This window comes from Schistocerca nitens, chromosome 3 (genome assembly GCF_023898315.1).
Source record: "Schistocerca nitens isolate TAMUIC-IGC-003100 chromosome 3, iqSchNite1.1, whole genome shotgun sequence".
Taxonomy (NCBI): Eukaryota; Metazoa; Arthropoda; class Insecta; order Orthoptera; family Acrididae; genus Schistocerca; species Schistocerca nitens.
Window position 1 is genome coordinate 219,898,306 of NC_064616.1, and position 20,832 is coordinate 219,919,137.

At 39.1% G+C, this 20,832-nt stretch overlaps 1 protein-coding gene across 1 annotated transcript in view; it reads right to left on the bottom strand.

Moving 5' to 3' along the window:
- The window catches only part of LOC126248180 (myotubularin-related protein 14), a 133,722-nt gene that overhangs the window by 46,926 nt on the left and 65,964 nt on the right, over positions 1–20,832 (bottom strand). Inside the window, exons 5-6 of the mRNA XM_049948954.1 lie at positions 13,225–13,447; positions 12,020–12,555 (exon numbers count right to left, since the gene is read on the bottom strand). Coding sequence (XP_049804911.1) covers positions 12,020–12,555; positions 13,225–13,447 — 759 coding nt within the window. The remainder of the gene's footprint in view (positions 1–12,019; positions 12,556–13,224; positions 13,448–20,832) is intronic.

Genomic DNA, 20,832 nt, shown 5'->3' on the forward strand with positions numbered 1-20,832 from the left:
GGGAAATTACCCTGTCTGTCATACTGAACTAAAACATTCTAGGAGGATTTACGTTGATTCTGTTTACAGGTTTCACAGCACGCTGTACTGGATGTGATTGTGAATAAGGAGCCGTATCAGAAGCCTGAAATAGTGGCAAATCCATCTCCCACATGGAGAAAGGGTATTTTGTCGGATCTGAAGTCCAATCCACCCCTCTCCATGTTTGCACAGTAGCAGTGGAATGCTGGATCCTGGTTTACAGTGGCAGTAGCCATTGCAATGTGCCCTGCCACTATCTTGGCGATGATCATCAGTGTTGTTTGGAGACACCACTGCTGCAGCATCGTTGCTACAGGTGGCCGGTTGCATTCACCATAAACCTTACTGATGGCTTCCCAAACTTCTGCAGAACAAGTGGAAGGGTCCAGAGACACCTGTCATAAATTGTTTTGCTCTCTGGAACTGTGCATCAGAGCTTTGGCCCTAACTATCCAAAAGGTTGCATAGTTTTCTGCTGTCAATCAGTATTTAATCTGTTACAGAGCTGCATGATCGAGCCAGATTGCTGAGCATCACTCATCATTCAATGTTACTGGCTGCCTCCTAATATGACCTGAGGATTTTGGGATAGATAAATTAACAGTGATGTTGTTTACTTGTGATATGGTCCACCAATACCTGAACACTGCCTCCGTGCTCAAAAAACAGTCAGAAGGCAGTACAGTGTCGAGTTTGCTTTACTTATCATGGGTTCCTTTTAGGATTTGCTTTACCTGGTAAATGGCTGAGAATGACCCACGTAACATTGGTGATGTGCGTGACTGATCATATTGAGAAGAGACAGCTCCTGAAATTCTTGAAGCTCTCTAAAACTCAATTGCTGGGTAAGTAGTGGAAGAACCTTATACAAGATTATGTTAACTGAAGTCTCCCTGTATAGGATACGGTCGGCGGAGTTGTATTATAAGAGAGCCTTGTAATCCAATGTCTCTTGGGGTGGAAGGCAATCCTTTAACTGACCAATTTCAAAAGCAGCTGCTTGCAGGTCAGTAACCAGAATATACCAGAGAAGTGGAATGTGTTACTGACAAACGAAACTAGCCCTACCCTGGTCCTTTCTGCAGGAAGGTCACCCTTGCAGTGAAGCAGAGAGGCATCAGTAGATTTAAAATGTGTTTTTTGCAAACACAGGGGACCTCCCTGCGCTAGGAGTTTCACTTCCAGCAAATGTTCTGAACCCGTTTATGTCCTGCTGTAGGACAGGAGCTTAGTGGTGTGGTTTTTCTTATTTACATTTGTCGTTCCTCTGTGGTTGGGATTTGCAGTGGCAGGAAAGGAAGAAGGGGGAGGGGGGGGGGTGGTGCTTGAGGGACTTGTTGCCAGTTCCTCTGGCAGTTATCAATGTCCTTACTACTGTAAGCATGGTCATCGTCTGACTCATCAAACAGGACCAAGATTGGTTAGACTGATGGTTTTGGACCTGATCTTTTTGACCGATTGTTTTTTCATGCCAAACTTGGATTCTGTGGTTGCTGGTAAGGCTGCTTTAACAGAAACATTTCTTTTAGTTCTATTATTCTCTCTGCAGTGAGAGAGTATTATTATTATTATTATTATTATTATTATTATTATTTTGCAAAATGTATTATGCACCACCAATGTCTGTGCTGTATGCATGCCTGTTGGTTTAATCCGTGATGCAAGGTTGCAGCTATACTTACAGGTGCATGTTGTGTTCTGTTCAGCTGTCAATGTCACTAGTCTCTGGTACAGGCTGCTTCAATGCTGAGGTGACTGACTCCACAAAAGTAGGTGGCTGTGTGGCCTTAAATGCCTTCTTTACGTAAGAGATTCATTGCATAACCAGTATGACCTGTATTTTCTTCCATTTGTGAATAATGGACACACTTTATTCCACATTGCATTGTTCCAGAGCAACTGATGCACAGAAGTGAGACAGTGTATCGAGTGCCTGAACCGCTTCATCTGCAGATAGCATGTTCTTTGCAAACCATAGCTGTGTGACTGAAGTTTGACACCTAAAATTAGACTCTACATACCTAACACTGTGTGTTGTTTTAAGGCAGATAAAGCCTGCTGCTGTGTACTTGAGCAGCCTTAGAAAGCCTAGTGTCTAAACTATGGTGTCTTTCAAATTCACTACTTTCCCTTTTCATGAAATTCTTTTACTACTGTGACACCTTCACTTTCCTATACTTGTTGTAGTCCTTGGGCATCAACATTAGTAATATCCCAGCAGGTTACAACTCCTTTACAACAGTTTGACATTGTGTGTAACTCACTGTCTACAGCTAATTCTCTACGAGATTTAATACTTCCCAATGTGTTTACTTGCATACTTTTCACTGCCTTGACGAGTAGGGTGTTGTTACACAGCCTCTAAATAGAGATTCTGCTTTCTACTACTCAGTAAAAATGCTGCTGAAACTGTTTTGATGTTGAAGACAGCTTACCAAGGTGACACTATAGGAAAAATTCAAGTGTATAAGTGGTTTGCTCAATTTAAAGATGGCGACATGTTGATTGATAACAAACCTCGTTCTGGACATCCATCAACTGCCTGACTAGACAAAAATATTGAACAAATTCAAAAGCCTGTACTCAGAGAACTGTCAGATTAGTGGGTTATCTTGGAGCTCAGTTCATCGAATTTTAACAGAAGATTTGGGAATGAAAAAGGTTGCTGTCAAGTTGGTTCCTCGAGCTCTGACTGACAATCAAAAGAAACGTCAATTTGAAACATGTCATGTTTTGAAACAACAGCTTGAAACTAATCCAGATTTTCTGTCAAAGGTCATTAGTGATGGTGAGTCATGGCGCTATGGTTATGACCCAGATACAAAGCAACAGTCAAACCAATGGACGATACCATTGTCATCTTGCCCCCCCCCCCCCCCAAAAAAAAAAAATCAAGTCCAATGAAACATCAAAACAATAACAACACCAATTTGCTTTTTTGATGCCAAGGGCATAGTTCGTTCAGAGTTTGTTCCCCCAGGTCAGACCATCAATCAAGCCTTTTTTTTAAGAAGATTGCACAACAGTGTTCTTCAAAAAAAGACTTCATTTGTGGCAGACAGGAGATTGGTTCTTCCACCATGACAACGCACCTGCACACACAGCCATCTCTGTTGGACAGTTTTTAGCTACAAATGCCATGGTTCCGTTGTCCCCACGCACCTTACTCGCCTAGCCTGGCTCCGAGTAATTGTCTCTTCTTTCCACATATGAAAATGGATATGAAAGGACGTCAATTTGAAAGCGCTGAAGAAATTGAGAAAAAAGTGAGGGAAGAGGTGTCAGTCATTTGTAAAGTTGACTACAAAAAGTTTTTCAAACAGTGGAAGTACCAGTGGGACAAAAGTGTTAGTTGTAACGGGGAGTATTGAGAAGGAGAGAAGGTCATTTTATAAACAATTTGAAAATATATAGCTTTTAAAAATAATTCCTTTTTTTTTTTGGTATCACCTCATAGACCGTTACTATTACTGCCGTTTCTGATATTGGGAGCCTTCTAAAGTGGAACAGCTCCATAAGGTCTCTTTGGGGTTGGATGTTAATACTGACCAGTGGCCCATCTTAACTTCTGGGAATGTTTTGGATAAAGGTTTGTAACATTCTCATGATCTAGGCAGTTAAGCCAAAACCCCTTTGTTTTTCGCACACAACTTACTACTGCCACACCACATGCTCACTGCTAGGAACATGAAAAAAAATATGGATTTGTGATAAAAGTGAATCTAGATATAAATTTGGCTTCACAATGCAAAAATGGCTAATACACAATATCCACAGTGAATTATATCTGGATGAACTAGTTTATCAGATATAGTTAGAAATATCTTTATGTTCTGTACACAAAATTAACCAATTTTCAGTTACTGGGGAAAAAAATATAAAAAAAATAAATAAAAAAACTGGTGAAGCCCAACTTGTAAAGATAATGTGGGTAAGAATACGTGTGCAAAATAAAAAGCACACCTTTGCACGAACGCAACGATGTATCACTATGCTTGTTAGTTATGCTTTGGTGCTAAGTCAGTTGTGGATGCTGAATGGTTCCTGTAAGATACATGCTCTGTATGGCAACATAGGACTCAGCCATGGCACCTAGTAGCTTGGGAGGGGGAAATGAATTATGTATGTCTGCTAGCTGATGTTCAACGGTTGTTTAATGTGGGAGGTTTGTCAGGTGTTTTGAACTAGGGTTGTGTAAGATGCCAGCAGAGACTGGGACTGATCAGCTTTGTTTTCAGCACTGCCAATCTAAGCAACCATTTGTGGGGAGCTGTTAAGGATTACTTTGTATACTCGGCTTTGCTACATATTGTGTGTTGCTGCAAGTAAGACTGAAAGGTAGCTGGGTGAAGCGGTATGTAATAACTTCGTCAGATCTAATATAGTTTTATTATTGATTTACGATTACTTTGTACCAAAAATCCTCTGTCTTTCCTGAAAAGAACTAACTGTGGAAATGCTTGCTTTACATCAGCAATTAAGACTAATGGATACAGATGGAATCTCAGTAATATTGAAAGAATATCAGGGTGAAAATCAGGACCCATTTCTAAAGTGTCATTTAATGAATGTGTATTCTTAAAGGAAGGGAGGGAGAAAGATTAGATTCAACATACCACTGACATCGAGGTTATTGAACACAAGCTCAGAATGTTTCACACATGGGGAAGGAAATCGGCCATGCCCTTTCATAGGAACTATCCCGGCATTTGCCTGGGGCAAATCAGGGAATCACAGAAAACGTAAATCCAGATGGCCAGATGCAGATTTGAACCATCGTCCTCCCAAATACTAGTCCAGTGTGCTCAATAATGTGCATTCTTCTCGTGCGACAAACCATCGAATACAATCCTCCATTTGATGACACCTTACTTTTCTTTGTTTACTGCATGATGTGGCAGATAAAATGTCTCACAGAATGTCTATCCAGAAACGATGATTTCCACATGTCTCTTTTTGATGTGGTCTATCATTTGCACCTTGTAAATGTGTTCCTGGGTGCTGTCATTTGTAAATGTCTTCTCCACTGCAATAAATCTTTTCTCAGTTTGCTGAAGATTATGAGGCACCATAACGCTGGGTTTCCTTCTTTTGTCTTCAATGCGTTAGGATTTTGAGAAATCTTGTAATAAGGCCAATTCCTTCGGATTCAGGGTTCTCATTTGGTCTTCTGTGATCACCATTATTTCTAAAATCTAGAAAGATCATAGAATATCATCCGTTGTTGTCACCGTCTCTAAACTGATGTAGTTTGCAATCACAAAGTTTGTCGTGGTGCAGGATTTGTTCCTGCTAAGAATCCAACCTAGAATGGAAGGAGCCAATATAATGGATGGTGTTAGTAAAATCAGAGGGGAATCTTTAACAGTTTTCCAATAGTAATCTGCTTGGATAAGAATCTTGATGAGAAGACCATCTGTATCATCTTTTGGATTCACTAACTGAAGTCCCCAGGTGCACACTAATTTTCTTATATTGAAAGGTACAGTTGGGTGCACAGCAAATGAGTATGCACTGTCAAGCAAAGTTACAGAAGTCTAGGAATTTGTCCAGATCCCCTTTAGCCTGAATTCAACGACTCTACAACACTTTGAAGTTGCAGATGACATTTCAAAGAAGCTGACAGATAGGTCACAGTGTTCTATAGTTCTTAAACCTAATTCATCAATGAGGAACTTGGAAATGAAACTTGACTGACAACCACTATCCAAAACATAGCATGTAAGTATGCTTGACCCTCCAGGTCCACTGATCCAAACTCAGGTTGTCTGAAGGTAAGTAAAATTTGCTGAAGATACATCAATTTGCCCTAAGGAAGTTGCTGCTGTCACCACAGGTGCCTACTGCAGCGGCAACACCGCAGACAGACCAGCGATGCGGGTTGCCGGCTCCACTGTGAAGTCTGGCCGATGAAAGAGTGTTTACTAGCAAGTACCACAGTTGACAACAAACAAGTAGGTGTGGCCACCGTCCATCAGAGGGCATCAACCAATAGCAGAGGAAAGGGGCGCGACGATCAATGAGCTATTTCCGGGCAATCATGTGTGTGCAAATAGTCCCGGAAATATCCTTCCGCCCAGGGCTACATAAACTGTCACCCAGCCGTTCAATAGTCAGTTCTTGACTTGCTGAGTGTGGAGAAGATCGGTCGGTTCTGTGGTGTGCCACCTCGACCATCCTCTCTTCTGCAACGATTATGATACATTGCTTCCGTCGTGTTACACTATCTACCAGCTGCTAACAGCTGACTTTGACGTGGAACAGTTGTACGGGTATATAGTCAAAGGGAACTCTGATTGTAGGAATTAATTGTTAGTTGCTTGATCTGCAGAAGGAATCCTTATTGTCTAGTTGGTTTTAAATAGTGTGTTGTGGTTGGTTTACTGTAGTTTCCTTAATAAATAAGTTGGCAGAATGAGTTGGTTCTCGCTCTGTAGATTTAGCAGAAGTTGATAACTTGCTGAGAAAAGAAAGTGTCAGTACAGATAGCTTTGTGACAACATTTCTTGCACTTGGAATACGAGACCTTGTTCTTTTTACTGCAGTTTTTAGCATTATGGTCTCAGTAAAATATCTACAACAATAACTATCATGCTTTAATGTCTTGGTATGTTGTTGGCTGTCAGTTACTATGTTGCAGCCTTAGGCCCTGTGAGTACAAGCTTTGCAAAACACGTAATAGGGTTGTACTTCTCATTTAAGTTTTAGTGAGTTTTTAGCTTGCTTTGGATTTATATGAAGTGTTGCTGCAGTGCACATGAAGTTAGGGAATGTCAGACATCCTGAATGAATCTTTTGTACAGTAAGGGCACCATGAACTACTACTTCCAAAAAGTTCAGTAATTGTAATACATCTCTACCCAATACTTCAGTTCTTCTAGCATCAATAATCCACATCTGACACATTTCAGAAGGCAATGATCACAGAATTTTTGCAGTGAGATCTTTAACATATGCTACATCATATCCTAGGGCAGTGGTTGAATATGACAGTTACATTCCAGGAATGTACTGTTCGGTATTTCAGGGGTCACTGAGTACAGGCTAAACTGGTCCAAATAATAGAGGTGCACCTGTGTAATACGACTGGTATCTCCATACTGGTTCAATAAAATTTTCTTTGTTCCTTTGTACATCTTAGCTGTTACAGGTATTCCACTACTATCAGCTTCGGTTCGCCTGACAGATACTCTCGTAGGAAAACATTTGTTTTCTATGGAAAGTGATGGGTGTTTATCAATGATTGATTCAAACTGTTCCCAAAAGCGAGTCCACATTTTGACATATTCACAAAATGGCTCAAGCTTAATTACTGGTATCTTGACAGAGCGGAATATAATGGGGTGTGTGGACACTGTAGGTGACATGATATTCATCTGAGACGTTAAGGCTGAAAGCTTGTAATTAAGGTTTGTAGCCTTCTGTACAGCGTGTTTAGTTTGTCTATACATTCCTCACAGCTTGGCACATGTGCGTAATATTCATAGTCACAGAGAAATTAATGAATAGTGTTAACTAATGAAACAAGCTTCTCTAAAGTGTCTTTAAGACATTCCCTATAGTGTTGACAATTATCAAATGGGCTTTTTGTAGCAAGTCCACCAACAGTTGTACAAAACTGCATAGCATTAGTTCTCTCCACAGCTCGCTTTCTTCTGAAATTTACTAGCTGTTTTTCGAATTTGTCCAGCATTATGTCTTACTAAAGATGGCTAACGCAAAATTGTTTACGAGTGCATCTGTGAATCGCTAAGATGTCGGACAGACAGTATGCACACAAATAAAATGAAACAAACTTTTGTTACCAAATTAGCTACTCAGATCAAAAGTTTCAGATTTGCAAAGCAAACTTCCTGAATCATGCTGCAAATATTGTTCTGAAGCAAGCAGTTTAAGTGATTGTATTATATTGGAATGGACTTGTCTTGTGATGTGGTTCAATGTTGTCTCATTTCTTGCAGCGCGAAGTAAACCATTAACTGTTGAAATACTGCAGGAAATCTTAATTTGTACCAAGTTTCGGCATCAGTATATTATGGACACACAGCACAGTGATTCCAATACAACGATTTATTTCACATAAAGGAACATACATCATGAAATATACAAGTCATGTATAACTAATATTATCAGAGTGTCTATAATTGCAAATATCAACCCACAACAGCTTCTTTAGATAGGTTTTATTTATATTCTTTGTTAGGAAAAACAAATGTATTAAGTTTGCTTTGTGATTTATGTGGCATCTCACTCTACGTCAAGAAAAAGTTGAGTCTTTCTGAATAAACCAGAACAGCTAAAACACTAGGGACTTTGCACTTTCAAGAACCCAATGAAGACCGTGAAGCAAGACTTGCCAAGGCTTGAAAACGACACACTTTAACTTGCACTTTGGAAACTACTACTGAAAGCGAGATGCAACATAACTCCGATCAAGAGCATCATGCATTGTCTTGCTCCCAAGAACCCTTCACTGACAAAGGCTTGAAGTTACTTCTCTCCAATGTATCATAATATAAATGGAAATTTTGATGCGAAGTGCGTTTTCATCCCCAAATCTCGCTCATTTCCAACAATTTACCATTTCGTTTTAAATGTGCACAGTTCTTGGTGGGGTCATGTTATGCTGTGATCATGAACAAAGTACAAGGCTAGGTGCTTCATGTTGCAGGCATGGACTTTTGTGTTAGTTGGTTTTCGCATGGGCATCTCAATGTGGTTCTCTCTTGTGTTAGTGAAGCAAAGGAGCTCTTTGTTCATGTCCCCAATCATACTACTTCAAACACTATACAGGGTGAGTCACCTAGCATTACCGCTGGATAATTTTCGTAAACCACATCAAATACTGATGAACCGATTCCACAGACCGAACGTGAGGAGAGGGGCTAGTGTAATTGTTTAATACAAACCATACAAAAATGCATGGAAGTATGTTTATTAACACAAACCTACGTTTTTTAAAATGGAACACCGTTAGTTTTGTTAGCACATCTGAACATATAAACAAATACGTAATCAGTGCCGTTTGTTGTATTGTAAAATGTTAATTACATCCGGAGATATTGTAACCTAAAGTTGACGCTTGAGTACCACTCCTCCGCTGTTCGATCATGTGTATCGGAGAGCACCGAATTACGTAGGGATCCAAAGGGAACGGTGATGGACCTTAGGTACAGAAGACTGGAACAGCACATTACGTCCACATGCTAACACCTTTTTATTGGTCTTTTTCACTGACGCACATGTACATTACCATGAGGGGTGAGGTACACGTACTCACGTGGTTTCCATTTTCAATTACGGAGTGGAATAGAGTGTGTCCCGACATGTCAGGCCAATAGATGTTCAATGTGGTGGCCATCATTTGCTGCACACAATTGCAATCTCTGGCATAATGAATATCGTACACGCCGCAGTACATGTGGTGTAATGTCTCCGCAGGCTGGCACAATACATTGTTTCATATCCTCTGGGGTTGTAGGCACATCACAGTACACACGGTACACGATGGCCACCACAGTGAACATCCATTGGCCTGACATGTCGGGACACACTCTATTCCACTCCGTAATTGAAAACGGAAACCACGTGTGTACGTGTACCTCACCCCTCATGGTAATGTACATGTGCGTCAGTGAAAAAGACCAATAAAAAGGTGTTAGCATGTGGACGTAATGTGCTGTTCCAGTCTCTTCTGTACCTAAGGTCCATCACCGTTCCCTTTGGATCCCTACATAATTCGGTGCTCTCCGATACGTACGATCGAACAGCGGAGGAGTGGTACTCAAGCGTCAACTTTAGGTTACAATATCTCCGGATGTAATTAACATTTTACAATGCAACAAACGGCACTGATTACGTATTTGTTTATATGTTCAGATGTGCTAACAAAACTAACGGGGTTCCATTTTAAAAAACGTAGGTTTGTGTTAAAAAACATACTTCCATGCATTTTTGTATGGTTTGTATTAAACAATTACACTAGCCCCTCTCCTCACGTTCGGTCTGTGGAATCGGTTCATCAGTATTTGATGTGGTTTACGAAATATATCCAGTGGTAACGTTAGGTGACTCACCCTGTATACATCGAAGTTCTGTAAGTCAGAAATAAATTCCATGAATACAAAGTCTTGGGCACAGTTATAAGTAAATACCTAGGCAATGCTGGGTTTCTTGCCTAATTACGTGATACAATGACCTATTCCTTTAAGAGGTCACTTCTAAACAAAAACCGAGCGAGGTGGCGCTGTGGTTAGCACACTGAACTTGCATTCGGGAGGACGACGGTTCAATCCCATCTCCGGCCATCCTGACTTAGGTTTTCCGTGATGTCCCTAAATCGCTTCAGGCAAATGCTGGGATGGTTCCCGTGATGTCCCTAAATCGCTTCAGGCAAATGCCGGGATGGTTCCTTTGAAAGGGCACGGCCGATTTCCTTCCCCATCCTTCCCTCACCTGAGCTTGCACTCCGTCTCTAATGACCTCATCGTCGATGGGACTTTAAACACTAATCTCCTCCTCCTCCTCTAAATAAAAAGTTCACGCTACCCATAGCAGTGACAAACTTTCTACTTACAAATACTCATGACCACATACCACAGTTTTGAAAATAAAATTGATTTTGTTCAAGCTATTTATGTAAGAATGCATAAAGATTCTCTCAAAAATGTAAGAAATTTTTAATTGTGTGCTAGAACTACTGTGATATAAGAGGAACTATGTAAAAGGAACCACACAACGTATAAATCCCTGTGACACACTTCTTGCCATTTAACTACTGCAGAACACAGAAGTCATGCACAATGTTGGCTGCATGTTGTGGAAGCCTATTAAAGAAAACCTCTTATCAAGAATTTCAACTGTAGTTCCACCTGTAACAGCATGTACAATTTCCAGTCATCTCTACAATACCCATAAGAGCAAAAAGAAGCTCATTCTACTGCAATGAGACCATTAACCGAACAACCACACTGTGCCCAATACTAGCAACCATTTGGTCCAATCGATGTGTTTTCATCAAAAACAAAGATTTTATATTGCTACAGCAATTGTGCATACTTAGAATAATTATGCAGGATTTAAAGCTCCATCTCAGATGCTGCAGATTGTAGAGCAGATGAAATGCAATGATCATTTACAACAATGGCAATTTATCGTGGGGCAGCCTGGCCGAGTTAGTTAGCAAAAACAAGTTCATGTTGCCAACTGACAATGCAAGAGTAAGCCATTTCAGTCTCAACTGCTTGAATTAATAACTTACAGTGGACCAATTAAAAGGTACAAAGGTGGTAAGATGTTGCTTTACACAGCATCACAGAAACTGTGTGGTACGTGAAGCCATAGACGGACATGACATTTATTTGAGGTGGAGTGGGAACATTGTAAGCATAACGTAACGTAACGTAAAAGGTGAACACATTTATTAGGTGAGAAATAAATGCTTTTTACATCATTCCATAGCTATTAGACAGTTACTGTATAGTCAGTTCAGGTACTGAGTGATTTCTCAATTTGGTGATTGCTGACAAGACTACCGACTTCAATTTTTATTACCAAAAGTTCTGAGCCTCAAGTATACAGTGAGTTGTTACCTTTACTCCTCCCGTTATTTATATTCCACCCTTGACACATTTATAGGCTGTACAAACACAAAGACTCATAAGTTACTACTGAATTAATGTTCAATGAAAAATTTAAGGCTGTGTACAATGTTTAATTAGAACCATTGCTGATAAGTAATACAATGGTGAATATGAATTACAAAGCTCATGATATATGCACTGATATTTCAGTCAGTATCTAAGAATGTCACACCGACAAACACATCATCTGTATGCCGACAAACTCCAAAATCTTTACTGCTCAACAGTAAATATTTGTCATGGGTGTGATGGCCTTGTTGCACAAAAAAATTTCTTTTGGTGTTGATATAAAAACAAAATAGTTTAATGTATTACCACAGAAAACTTTATGAATTTTTGATGTAGGACTTGCTTACCCACTGGATGAATCTTCACTGCTGTCTGGAAGTGTATGGAAGTACACAGGTGGGTTATCTTGACTCTTGCTGCTTTGCGAACTGCATGAACTGTTCAGACTTATATTTGATCCCTGACAACTAACTGGACACTCAGCTTCAAACAAGACACCATCAAGATGAAGATCAGAGTCATTGCGCATAACAATGTTCTTGATCTTAGGCTTAGATGACAAAACACTGAACTCTTCACTAAGCATGTGTTTCAGGAAATGAAAGCAGAAGAAAAAGATTTCTTCTCCTTTACTAAGTCTGTCTTCGAGGTTGTGCCCAAACAGCATCCAGTCATAGGCAATTGTCAGATACAATATTTGGTATGGGTTCAAAGACTGATGGATGACCCCATCAGCCCAAAGTGAGAGACGGAGAAGCGATACAAACAGAGGAGTGCGATCCCAACCACTGATGCAGTGGATCAGTAGGCCTGTGTTGTTATCCTGCAGGTAGCGCAACAGCAGCTTCAGGTAATTCTGAGTAAGTCGTACCAAATCCCACTCCTATAAGAACATTAAAACAAGAATGTTAATGACTGAAAACTGTGGAACCTACTACCAAAAATGAATTACTTTTACATCTTGCCAATTTTTAAAACATTCCACCCGATGATACATATAACTTACTCTCTCTCTTTTTTTTTTTTTTTTACAAAATAGTGTCATGAACCTAAGATTCAGAATAATTCATTTAATCGAATTTTCTCAAGTAACTGAACTTTCTTGCATTATGTCAAAACAAAAACAATTAAACTGTTATTTTCAAGTCACCAGAATTTGAGCCTGGTAATTGTACAACAATGACACTGTATACTGACACATTATTGATCTATCTCCTAGTTAATATTTCCAGAAAATTATTATAGTAAGTGACTGTCAAATGATCTTGAAGATCAACAAAATGACTATATTCAACAAACTCTCATGCTATTTTTTTTTTAAAAAAAGGAAGCAGAACAAGAAGAAAGGAAATATGTTAATAATAATATATACCCAGAGGTTTCTCCCTCAAATACTAAGAAGAAAGAACTAAAGTCACTACCACAACAATCTAGTAAAGGTGTTAACAAAAGGCCAAGTCATTCAAAATGCTAGTCAAGAGGCACAGTCAAAGAATAGGTTTATGAATGCAATTTAAATATAATAATGGCAGCACCATGCTTTAGCATTTACCTTGTAGTTGTTCCACTCTACTTTGAGTTGTGATGAAACTTGATCATCTGGTACACCAATACTCGCATCTACATGAGCCTGGCTCCAGTCAAAGACTAGTCCTTTAGCAACGTAATTATTATCTCTATATTCTTTAAAAAATTCACATCCTGGGTATGGCAGTGAAATAATTGTAAAATCCGAGTATCTGTTTTCTTTGTCCACTTTTTCTGACGATGTGACACTGAAACAATTAGTAAAATAATATTAACAAAGGGGAAGAGAAAAACCACATTTCTAAGCATGGGCAGCAACTTCTCTTCAATTAATAAAATCAAATCTCTGAATGCATTAAACATGAACAATGCAACAGAAAATAAAGAAAGAGGAAGGTAATAGCCATAAATTACACGACATTTAATTCCCCATAACACAATACATTTCCATTTCTGAAAATGGTTGCTTCTAAGGATGTTTCTCCTTTAGACTTAAACAAATATTATTTAAGAAATCAATACCAAATTACTGACATTGCTTCTCTAGGTGTCAGATTATCTCCAGGATCAAACAATTTGTAACAATGTTCTTAAACTGCCAAGGGCAATTCTGTGTTTGAGACAAAAGTTATTGCTAGCACACACCAGATAATAAAGCTTGTGAATTCCTTTTTTAATTTTTGTTTAATGGGGAGCATGTCTTCAGACAAATAAAGAAGTCTAAGTGTGTGTCAAATATATAATTTTCTTAACAATTTTTACATTTGTATCTATTTGGAATTTAAGTTTTCTTTGTTTCGAGATTGCAACTAACTTTAGCAATAGATAAGAAATTACACCACATTTTGGTGTAACAGAGAGAAATAAGGATTTCTACCATGCCAACAGGAATTAGCAAAAGGATTTAACAGATTACTGGATCAGGCAGTTCAGATGTTTCACTGGTGATTCAAAGGCCCCCAAATTTAATTCCAGCTAACATTAATGAAATCTAATGAAAGTTAATGGAGTTTCTTATATGGCAAGCTCAAAACATGTGAGAAGTACCAGGCTGCTGTATGAAGTCTCCAGTGACACTGGTTGGAAAGGCTGATCAACACATTAGTGATGACTGTGGACAGCAATGTTTGACGTTTATCAGTGCTATTTGATGCAAGTAAGATACCAAATTAGAGAAAGTGAAGGAAATGCAACATCTTGCAGGACAACCATATTATACTAGTTGGTGGACAACAATGTGGTACACTGTTTTCACAGATCAAGACTGGGGCCACAAGGTGATTCTATTAGGCCTGGAACAGCAAAACAACAAAATTTAAGCCCCTATTATAACAGAAATGCTCCTTCTTAATATGACACCAAATTATTAAGATATTGCTTTTACAATGTAACCAACTCTGCAACTATTTAGGTTGTGGATAACTACCTGTGCAATGAACCCATTAGCATGTGGCAATTACAGCCATGTGGAAAAAGAAGAGATTATGAATGAGATTCTTATTTTTGGGAAGTGTTAATATATTTACAAGTTGCTATACAACTCTTGACTAACACTGTCATTCTAGTCTTCCGTAAGCATTATTCACAGATCATAATTAGGTCTGCACTGGGATAATACGAAAATAAAAGCTAAGAGGAGTAAGTGGAAGCAATAGTCATAATTTATTTCACCTTTAAAGCTACATTCAATAGAATGTTAAGTGTTGATGGAAGTTAAATTTACAGTCCAACGTTTAAAATCAAACCATTAACAATCATATGGGTGGCTCAAAATAGAACTTACAATGCTTATTTTGAAATCAACAAAAGTACTACCGTTACACAAAGTTCATGAATGTTGTTGGATGCAATGCTAGCGGTGGTATGGCTAAAAGAACCTCTGACTGTATTTACAAACTTGGACCTTTCGAAGTCTTCTTCTCCAAGTTTGTAAGCCATCTCTAATGACATCATTGTCATTGGAATGTTAAACCCTACTCTTCCTTCATACACGAAGTAACTGAGATCCAACTTTGATCCTCTGTCCTGTCATATTAATTTCTCCATAATCAGTCTCTCATTTCTTAATTTCAGTTTAATTCTATTAAAGATCTGGTAGTAGTATCATTATACCTCTTACTGAGAGAAATTTTATTGTCACTTGGCTTTAAGTTTCACACAAACTGTTTCAAATATAATATTCCCGAAGCTCCCGTAACATCCTTCATCTGCACCGTACAAAAACTATAACATCACTTCTGCCCCCGATACCACACACACACACACACACACACACACACACACACACACACACACACACACGCTCACATTCCCATGCACTCAGTGTGTCCCACGTGAAATCAGATGTATCCTTTCAGTCCAATGTATTTCAACTCTAAGTGCCTTTTCTGTTCTTCCAGAAGCAAATTCTCATATGTATAGCAGTCTTCTCGACAAGCTAGTCATAATAAAATAAATTCCGTAATAAATCAGAAAAAAAAACAAAGTGCCCAGCAAAGGGCTAAAGCTTGCCACCTATTACATATGTTGGGCAAATGGTGCCACTACGATAGTTGCTACTTCCACTATATTACAAATTAAGAACTTGTTAGGCATTTTCTAGAAAATACAGCACCTGAAAGTTGTAATAAGGAATAACAAGTGTGAACTTTAAGGCAAACTGATTTCAACGGATGCTGCTATCATCATTTTAGATGAAATACAAAACATCAGAAGGGCACAGATAGTCATGACATTACAAGATCTTTCGTCTGTTAAATAATCATAGCTATCGTAGGAATCACTTATTCATGGATCTGTCCTGCATGCATTAAAAATGTAACTTTTCAACATACAATTGATGAATATGTAGCAACAACTGAAAATTTGTGCCAGACCAGGACTCAAATCAGGTTTTCCAGATTATCATGAGCAGTAACCTTCTCCCTTGGGCTATCTGATCGTTCTTTCAGGCTCAACTCAATCATTGACACTGATGTTTCCACCAATCATTATGTAACAAACAATGGTAAAAATTAGGCGAAAATTATGTATTTTGAGTACGTCTCAGTTTTGGTGATGAAGAAGTAGTCCTATGCTCAACCACATGGCAAACAAATACCAATTCTGGTCTGGATTTCCACAGAATATCCTTCTGAACCACTACTCAAATATTTTAAATGATTTCTCAAATAGTTATCATCCCTCAACAATTTTTGACATTTGAAGAGACAGACAATGGTGACGATCTAGCAACTGTACTAAATTTATGAAATTTATTCACAATTGCGCAATCTTTCTGACATTAGCTGCATAGGTATGAAGATACTACCTATTGATGAAACATGAAAATTTGTGACCGGACTCCAACACAGACTTACTGCTTGTCATGAGTGGCTGCCTTAACCATTTCAGCTATATGAGCACACAACCAGGACCAATCCAAACTTCCGTATGTCATAGATGTAGACAGTAGGACATATGGAAGTTTGGGCCAGTCTTGGAAGCATGCTTGGACAGCCGAAGTGGTTAAGGTTTGAGTCCCGGCCTGGCACAAATTTTCATTTGTCATCAATAGGTGATACCTTCATACCCAATGTCAAGAAGATTCCGAAATTGTGAATAAATTTCATAAACAAAATAATGGCAAAATGGTAAAATATAGCTATTGTTGAGCAATGATGGTGGACATATTGAGCATTTCCTGTAAGGAACATCATCTTTGCTTTGTCTTACTTTGTTATGCTAATTATTGCTATTCTGATCAGCTGAAGCGCCATCTGTCGGACATTTTTTGAACGTTTGTATTTTTTTGGTTCTAATAAAACCCCATTTCATTCCAAGCATGTGTGTCAATTTGTACCTCTCTATCTACATTACTCCGTGATTTATTCTGTTTTCAAATTTATACTGACTTTTTGATCACCCGGTATGTACAACATGCAAGTACAAAGTTGAGAACATTATGTATGTAATCATTATATAACAAATTAATAATATAGCTGTACAGCATAAATTATGCAACTACTTTGGCACGGTATGTTCAATTTACACAGGTGGCTAGTAGAATTGCAACACAGGAAGGATAGCAAATAATGAAGTTTTACTTTCTGGTGCATATACAGTACAGTAAGAAGTACAGAAATTCAAATTTGTGGGTGATTTGGGGTTTGCAGGAAGCAAAATTTCATATACTGTGCTGCCACCTCTGGCAGCAACATCAGCTCTATCTCAGCTGGGTACTGATTCAAAATGAGCTTAGGTGACAGATACAGATGTGTCATTCCATCGTGTTTCAACACTATGCCATAGTTTAACTGACCTGGCTAATGAGAGATCGCATATCAGTCACTCAGCAGCCCACAACCAGATGTTTTCAATTGATGAAAGATAAGACGAAGGTGGTGACAAGGGCAACAATCAAACATTCTCTGCATCAAGGTAGGTCAGAATAGCATAGGAAACATGCAGTCTTGTGTAATCTTGTTGAGCAATAGTTGCCATGATGCCCGCCTGTGGTGCTCCAGACATCTTTACATTGCCAACATGGATACTTGTCTAGCTGCAAACAAGATTTCCTCACTCAAGGTACATGAAGTCGTCGTTGGATCTTGCACGGTCATGTGAAAAACACGTCTGTCCTCTCAGGCACTAGTCATGTACGGCTGTTCAGAACTTGCATGTAAAATGATAGCCCTCAGTGCTATGCACACAAGAGTAAGTGCAAGTGTGGCTGCTCGACCAAGAAGAGGAATACCTGCATTTGTGAGAGTCTTATAGACAGGTGGTGCATGTAGCAAAAATTAGGAGGTATCCCAGATGAGGGATTGCAGATGATAGGGACCAATCAAGTGACGAGGTCAAAAGCAACCAGAAGTGATTCGCACGGCCATTGATCCATGCCAAACATGCACCCAGGCCAGGCGAGCTCCCACACAAATTCTTAGGAAACTTTCAACAATTTTTGAGTGCTAATATTAAAAAACCATTTAAGGTGCATATAGTAGTCATTGTGCTAATTTTGTGAACTAAGGTGAATCCTGTAATATTCAAATACAAAATTAATAGTGTGCTGCTTTACACAGTCACACCGATTAAATATCGAGGCATAACACTGCAAAGCTATATGAAATAAAACGAGCACATCAGGTTGGTAGTACAGAAGCCGAATGGTTGACTTTGTTTAGTTGGAGAAATTTGGCAGGGATCCCCACCAGTTCATACTGAAGGGAGACATTGAAGCTGCAACAGTCACAAGATGTGCTTTGTTGGTGATGCAGTTTATAGTGATTTTGACTGGGATAAACTAATGCTGCAGTATTCTTTTTCGGCATTCCAGTGTAAAAGTTGACACGGAAATGGCTAAGTGAAAAATCCGTTCACTTCTCATGTTTATTCATATATGAGAGAATGTTTCTCTGTGTGAGACTAGTTGTACAAGATTCATGTACCAATTTGAAATTCTAGATCCACATATTTTACTGTTCGCATCACTTCTATTTGTACTGTGAAATTTCAAACATCCACGAGTGCCGCAATAAACTCTTACTGTTATCGTCAATAGTAGGCTTAAACTTATTTGTGCTCTTTTAAATTTTTTAAGAACAGTAGGCCCATCCTCATTCAGAACAATCGTTATCTAATTTCATTGTCTCAATACATGAGAAATAGGTCTTTTGAGAATTTTTGGACACGCACAAAATTATATTTTCGTAAGTTGCCGTTATGACTGTTTCGGATACGTAACTTATTCCATAGTAAATCAGCATTTGTGGTTCACAGTAGCTGCCAAAGAACAGATCACCTCTGAATTGGCTTGTATATCAGTGCAAATAAATGTGCAGTTTTGATAATTTTCGGAAGCTACCATTGTCCTGCCCGAAATCTAATTTGTCGTAAATCGGTATTTGTGATTTAGTTACTGTAGTAGATATTTTAACTAACATATGGTGTTACATCTAGTTTTCCCTTAAAGAGGAATAGCCCTACATATTATCTACACTTATCATAAATTAACACTGTTTTCGAGTTTGCTAAGAACTATAATTAACCTCAAAAAGTTTTAGGAAACTAATAATTTTTACCACAAGTTTTTCTATTACCTTAATAAAAATCTTGTTTTGTGTATTTGCTTCAGTTCTTATAGGAAATTAGCAACCTTTTAGCTCAACAGATTAAAATCTAATCAGAGAGCATAATTTAAAGTTATCTGTTCACTATCTTGCAGTACATCACACCAGTTAAAACGCAGCCCCACTGCGTGTGTCATTCTTGAACTCTGAATGAGTTGGTTAACATTTGTAAGCAGCTGGAAATCCCCTGACTACTGTCAAACGTTTGGTAGCTGCTGCGAGCTCATGAGAGTCATGTACTTGTAACGGTACCACGGGTACCTCAAGTACTGTCCACTCCTGTGGATCCTGTCTCCTCGGCAGAAAGTATGGCACCTATTGTTACTTGTCCACTTGACTGTGAGTGGCGTTTCAATGGTAGAGCTGTGTGTCCTGTACAAGGTGGATAAGGACCAGGGAGGACTCAGAGTGTTGTACCAATCCCTAAACCAACAACTTTGAGGTTCTGTCTTTCGCTGAAACTGGGCCAGTGGGACTCACTTCATCTGTTTTGGGGAAACCTGCTTTGTCTGGTGTCAGGAGGCAAATGCAAAAGGATAGGGTCTATTAATCGATGGCAGTTCAAACGTACAGCAAATGATTGTACCCTTTAGGGAAATGACAGCAAGGGAGTGGGAAGGACAGCAGGTGCACTCAGTGTGCATACCCAGGAGCCTCTTTCAACATGTTCAGGAGGTATTCTGGCAGCCTGCAGGGTACAGTCAACTGCAGATTGTGGCGCATGTTGGAACAAATGCCTCTTATCTGGGGTCCGATGTCGTACTTGGGTCATTCTAGCAACTGGCACAGAAGGTTGAGAAGATCAGCCTTGCGCAAGGAGTTTCAACAAAGCTCACAATTTGCAGCATTGTCCCCACAACTGATCATGGTCCTTTAGTTCTGAGTTGAGTGGAAGGACTGAACCAGACACTCCAAAGGTTCCATGACAAGGTCGGCTGTGACTTCCTGGACCTGTGCCATAGGTTTGAGAATTGTAGGGTCCCCTTAGATGGGTCAAGTGTGCACTACACATCAGGGGCCGCTACTTTGATAGCTGACTGTGTGAGATTTTTAGATTAATCGACACACTATGCAATCCAGTTAACAACAGCTGTAGGAAATCCAGAAGTATCAGTGTAATATCGAAAGAAATGCCCCCACCCCCACCCACAGTTGAGATTTTGCAACAAAGTACCAGAGTTTGATGCAATCCTGAAAGCAGTGAAGCTCACACAATACTAGGAACTGAAAGCTGATTCAAACCTGAAATTGGCAGCAGTGAGATTTTGGGGGAAAATTTAAGTGTACATTGAAAGGATGGGCAAATGGGGAAATGTATGTGGTGTATTTGTCACATTAGACAAGAAACTCAAATTCACCAAGACAGAAATTGACGTTGCATGTGAAATTGTTTGGGTAAGACTCAATATCAGGGGTCGGCATAAAATGATAATTGGATTATTCTATCATCCATCAGATTTTAGTGTAACTGAAACCTTTAGAAAAACCCTCAGCTCACTTGTACCTTTGTTCCCCAATCATGC